Source organism: Hipposideros armiger, unplaced genomic scaffold (assembly GCF_001890085.2).
Source record: "Hipposideros armiger isolate ML-2016 unplaced genomic scaffold, ASM189008v1 scaffold_232, whole genome shotgun sequence".
NCBI classification, from domain to species: Eukaryota; Metazoa; Chordata; class Mammalia; order Chiroptera; family Hipposideridae; genus Hipposideros; species Hipposideros armiger.
The window spans coordinates 2,026,683-2,031,802 of record NW_017731582.1 but is presented as its reverse complement, the minus strand read 5'-3'; the positions used below and the strand labels follow the sequence as shown (position 1 = coordinate 2,031,802).

The following is a 5,120-nucleotide window of genomic DNA, read 5'->3' as shown; positions in this document are numbered from 1 at the left end:
ATACCTTTTCACTTAAAGGAAGCTCTTTACGGCTTCTCTCTGGCATATCCGAATTGCCAGCATCACTACTCTTGTGCTTTGGGGCCATTATTAAGTAAAAATAAGGGTTACTTGAACACAAGCACTGTGGTACCATGATAGTGCATCTAATAATGGAAACAGCTGCAAGTGACTAACGGGCGGGTAAAATACAGCGTGGAGATGCTGGACCAGGATGGTTCACGTCCCTGGTGGGACGGAGCGGGATGGCACGAGATCTCATCTTGCTACTCAGAACGGCATGCAATTTAAAATGAATAATTATTTCTGGAGTTTTCCATTTAATATTTTCAGACCTCGGTTGACTACAGGTAACTGAAGCCACAGATAAGAGGGGGCTCCTGTATAGCACTGCCCCTTCTGATGGGGTGGGTTCTTTCCTGCTTGCCACATCCCTGCCCCCTCCAGCCAACCCCAAACTGGGGTGGGATTTGCCCAAGGTCCCGCAGCACGGCCGTGGCATAGATGGGTCCCACCCTGCCCTGTGTCACCGCTCGTCGAGGCGCTGGGCCCAGCACACCCTCTGCCTCCCTGACTCCTACCTGTCCGGGTGACCACTGCCAGGACGTGGGGTCCTACGAAGGCCCGGGCCTGCAAGATGAGGGTCCCGCAGAACAGTGTGTGCCGCCGGTGGGTCTCTGGGCAGTAAGGCACCGGCCCCTCCGGCAGGGCTGTCTTCAGCACTGGAATGCTCTCCCCTGGGAGGGATGTAGCGTGAGACCCATGAGGGCCTCCACGCCACTCCCTCCCGCCAATTAGGTAAGAGTTATGCGCAGAATTGTTTCATAAGCCCATGGTCTCGTGTAACTCTTCTAACCATGTATGAAGAAATCACTGCCCCCAATATACAGAGAGGGATCTTGAGGCTCAGAGAGGGCAAAGACAAAGACACAGCGAGACAATCCCGGAAGGGTGTGTGCCAGCCAATTACCAGGAACCCTCTCTTAGGAGAGCCAGAGAGTTTGCGTGCACATGCACGCACATAGCTGGGGGGCAGAGGCTGGGAAAGACTTTCTTCTTCTGTCGGCTTTGTTTTATACCAAGCTGTATTATTTTTATAATTCAAACCAATAAAGATATTGACATGAGGGGGCTTAACCTCTGTAAAGCCCTAAGCCCACTGCCTGGCGGAGTAGTGACTTCTTACTGAGGGCCTAAGGGGTGTAGGGTTAGCGAGTGCGGAAGCCGGAAGCCGGGGTCATTAGCTGAGCACGAGAGGAAACGAAAACGCGAACTGGAAGCTCTGACACAAGGCTGAGGGGCTTGGTGGCAGGGAAGGAGGATGTGCAGGAGGCCACGGGCCAGGGGTTGGGGCTGACCTGTCAGAGAGCTCTCGTTGACCATGCACTCTCCGGCCACCAGTGCAGCATCGCAGGGCATCAGCCCGCCCTCCTGGGGCAGCATCAGGCAGTCTCCGGGCACCAGCTCACTGGAGTCGACCCATTCCTTCTCTGAGGACAAGCAGGAGCCTCAGCANGAGAGAGAGAGAATACAGACCTATTAAGCTCCTCCGTGTCACTCTGTGCCAGCTAGAATTTTTCTTTCCTTGCTCCATGAAATTGTCACAACCTTTGAGGCTCAAGTCATTTCCCCCATTTCTCAGAGGTGGAAACCAGACCTTGGAGAGGTCACCCATCAGGTGCGTCGTCGGGTTGGAACCCAGGCTGTCCGACACCACCCGTGGGCTCTCTGGAAGCCACTCTACTCCTCTGAGCCCTACCTTCCTCATCTGTCAGATGGGCGACAAGGACCGCTAGGGAGAGATGCTGTAAAGATCCATGACATGTCTGACAAGGGCCTGGCCTGAAGCAGGGCCTGAAGGGAGGCCTGGGGAAGTGACGCTGGTTATCTTCTCTGCCCAGGAGGGGGCAGAGTCTGCCCTCCTCACCAGACCCCGCTGGTACCTGTCACCATGACCGTGCGGATGCGGGTCCTCCTCAGAGCCTGGATAACGGGTGTTGTCTGTGGCTTCAGCAGGTTCCGCATGACCAGCAGCCCCAGGAGGCTCAGCTCACGCTCCACAGTGTCCCTGCAGGGTGGGTCATAGGTCACGCAGCAGCCAAGGCCCCTCCCCCGGCCCTGGGCTCTGTCTGCACATGGACCTCCCTCTGCCTATACCTGGGCCCAAGGCTTGGTCCCCAAGGCCCACCTGGTCAGTTGCTGAGCTGCCTCCAGGCTGGGTGCAATGGGCAGTGACTTGCCGGCAAGGGCCACAACGCGGTAGCCGGCGGCCGTGTAGCTCTGCAGCATCTGGGCGAAGTTGGTGGGCACTGCCAGGCAGAGGCAGGTGTCATGGGGACAAGAAGGTGGGTGCAAGGACAGAGGCTGGGCACCCACCCCATTCCATGCCCATGCCATCCAGCGGACTCTGTGGCCCCCCCCTCTTCACCTGTCTCTGGGTTGCAGAGGCCTGCCACCAGCTCAGGGGAGCCCTTGACGTAGGCCTCGGGCTGAGCAGCCCCCAGCCACGCCACCACCACGTTCATACGCTGCAAGGCTGATGAGAAGGGGAAGCGGCCGAGGATGCTCACTGGCTGTGGGGGCTCCTCCTGCTGGGTTGGAGGGGCAGCTGAGGGGCCGGCCTACGTAGCCTTCCGCTCCCACATCACACCCCACAGGCACACCCTCGGCTCACCATGCCCTGCAGCTGGGGCTCCTGAACCGGAGGTCTCATCACAGCCAACACCTGGGTCCCAAATGCCGAGTCTGCAGCTGGCCCCTCCTCCAGGACCTGGGAAGCAGGCAGAGAAGGTTGGCATCGAGGGGCTGGGCGCTGGCCTGGCCTGGGGCAGCCAATCCTCGGCCCATGGAGAGGTAGCAGGAGAGCTTCAAGTTAAGACTTATGAATGACTTCCTTAATGGGAGACTGAACAGGACAGAAGAATGTGGATTTTGAGGTCAGGGGGACCCAAGTTCAAACTCTGGCTTAGCCACTTAGAAGCTGCTGGGTGACCATGGACACATTATTCCAAATCTCCCTCCGCCTCAGTTTCCTCCCTGAGAAGGAGGTTTTAAGCTTCCTTCCTAGGGCTATGGGGAGACAAGGGCCATGTGCAACAGAGTGCTGGCACTTGGTAGGTGCTCGGCATGTGGCCTTGGCCATGGTTATGACTGATGGTGGCCGTCACAGAGACCACCCTGGAAGTCCTAGAATGAAGACCAGGTGAGCGTAGTTAGGGCCCAGCTGCCCAGAGGCAGGGGGCTGACCTGCTTGGCCTCCTCACCCAGCCAGTAGATTCCACCATCTTGAGGTCCATGGGGTCGCCCACTGGGGTGTCCTGGAACCGGCAGAGGGCGTGGCAGGTGGCCAGTGCTCGGAGCAGGGGCCCCATGGGCAGGCGGCGGGGCTCTGGGACCAGTGGCAGGAAGGCCTGCCCCTTCAGGGGCACCACACCCATCACATCCAAGCCATCCTCAGTGAGGGTGCCCGTCTGCAGGGGGTAAGGGGGCGGGCCAGTGATGAGGCCTGGGATGAGCTGTGCCCTGCTGGGCTGGGCGCCCACCCCCCAGGCCAGGCGGGTCCCATGGAAGCCCCAGGAGCCAGAGCTGGAGCCGGAAGAGGTCCGCTGTTGCCTCTGGGCCTTTGCCTGGCATCGTTTCTTCTAGGAAGTCTTCCTCTACCCTACAGTTGGGTCAGGTGGTCTTTCCTTTGGGCTCCCACCCATGGCCTCTTTGCTACCCCATAATTTGTTCACTGTAGTACCAGGGAGAATGCCTGCACTCAAAGTAATTGTTGAATGAATGAATGAATGAATGAAAGAATGAAAGAATGAATGAATGCCCACACTGTACTCCAACTGACAGTTACATGTCTGGCTTCCTTGCTAGCCTGGGAGCTCTCTGAATCTGACCATGCCCCACCCTTTCTGTTTAAAACCTCTCTGTAGCCCCCACTGCCCTCTGAACAACATCTAAACTCCTCACCAGAGCCCCCAGCCCCTGTTCCCCACTGCTCCCCAGACTCCAGACACACAGCCTGTTCCTCCAAGGAGCCACACTGCTTCCTTCCACCCACTCCCCTGCCCCCAGCCCTGGCCCCATCTCATGAGGTCACCCAAGGACTTGTTTAAAAGAGCATCAGCTGCCCTCTAAGGAAGTGACCCCATGTACCACTCATCATGTACCCCATTTTCTTCCTTCCTAAACCCCATTACCACCTGCGGCAATCTGTGCTCCCTGGTTCACTCATTGTGGACACACACACACACACACACACACACACACACACACACACGTCCACGGAACATCTCTGTGTGGGTCACTGATGGGTCCCCAGTGCTGAAGGCAGCACTGGGCGCACAGTAGGCCCTCAGTGTTTCTTGAACAAATGAATTAATAATTTTGGACACTTCATCTGCCAGACCGTGAGCCTGACATGGGTGAGGGCTGCGGGGGGAAGAGGGGTGCGCAGTTCCCTTGAGTATTTCTGCCCCAGGACAGGGCTGGGCATTCAACAGGCCCTCAGTCAACACTGCTGAGTGAAGAATGCAGGTGTGGAGGCCTGGCCCATGCCCGAGCCCCGCGCCAGCCCCGTCCACGGCCCCCACCTTGTCGAAGCACACCAGGCGGAGCTTGCCCCCCAGGTTGATGCGCAGGGGGTGAATGCAGAAGATGCCCCGCCTCTGCAGCCGGCTCTGGGCGTAGAGTGTGCACACAGTCATGGCTGCTGGCAGGGCGGGTGGCACCACTACCGTCACCAGGTCCAGAGCCCGGATCACGATCTCGTTCACAGGTACCTGGCAGGAGGCACCGTGAATGCCAAGGGCCAGATGGGGGAGCCCTGGGCTCCCGCCAGCAGCCTTCCCACTCGCCGGCCCCTGGGCTTACCCGGTTGCGGTAGAGGATGACGACACTGTAGATGGTGCCGAGGAGAGCTGGGGAGACAGCACAGAGCTCAGTGGGATTTGGGATGGGGCTTTCAGGGCCACCGGCAGCGTGGGGTGCAGGGGACACTCACCCAGGACAGAGAGAGCAGCCACAAACTTCATGCTGTGTTTGTAGAACTTGAACTTGATGGGCCGGGGATGCAGGATGGAGCTCACCAGGCCCCCTTTAGCTGTGCAAAACCCTGGGAGGAGAAG

General features: G+C 58.5%; 1 protein-coding gene across 1 annotated transcript in view; it reads right to left on the bottom strand.

Moving 5' to 3' along the window:
• Positions 1-5,120, bottom strand: part of ATP13A2 (ATPase cation transporting 13A2) — a 21,588-nt gene that overhangs the window by 7,801 nt on the left and 8,667 nt on the right. The window contains exons 10-17 of the mRNA XM_019654846.1: positions 4,997-5,111; positions 4,867-4,913; positions 4,587-4,775; positions 3,264-3,470; positions 2,675-2,770; positions 2,429-2,588; positions 2,189-2,309; positions 1,944-2,068 (exon numbers count right to left, since the gene is read on the bottom strand). Of these exons, the coding sequence (XP_019510391.1) occupies positions 1,944-2,068; positions 2,189-2,309; positions 2,429-2,588; positions 2,675-2,770; positions 3,264-3,470; positions 4,587-4,775; positions 4,867-4,913; positions 4,997-5,111 (1,060 nt within the window). The remainder of the gene's footprint in view (positions 1-1,943; positions 2,069-2,188; positions 2,310-2,428; positions 2,589-2,674; positions 2,771-3,263; positions 3,471-4,586; positions 4,776-4,866; positions 4,914-4,996; positions 5,112-5,120) is intronic.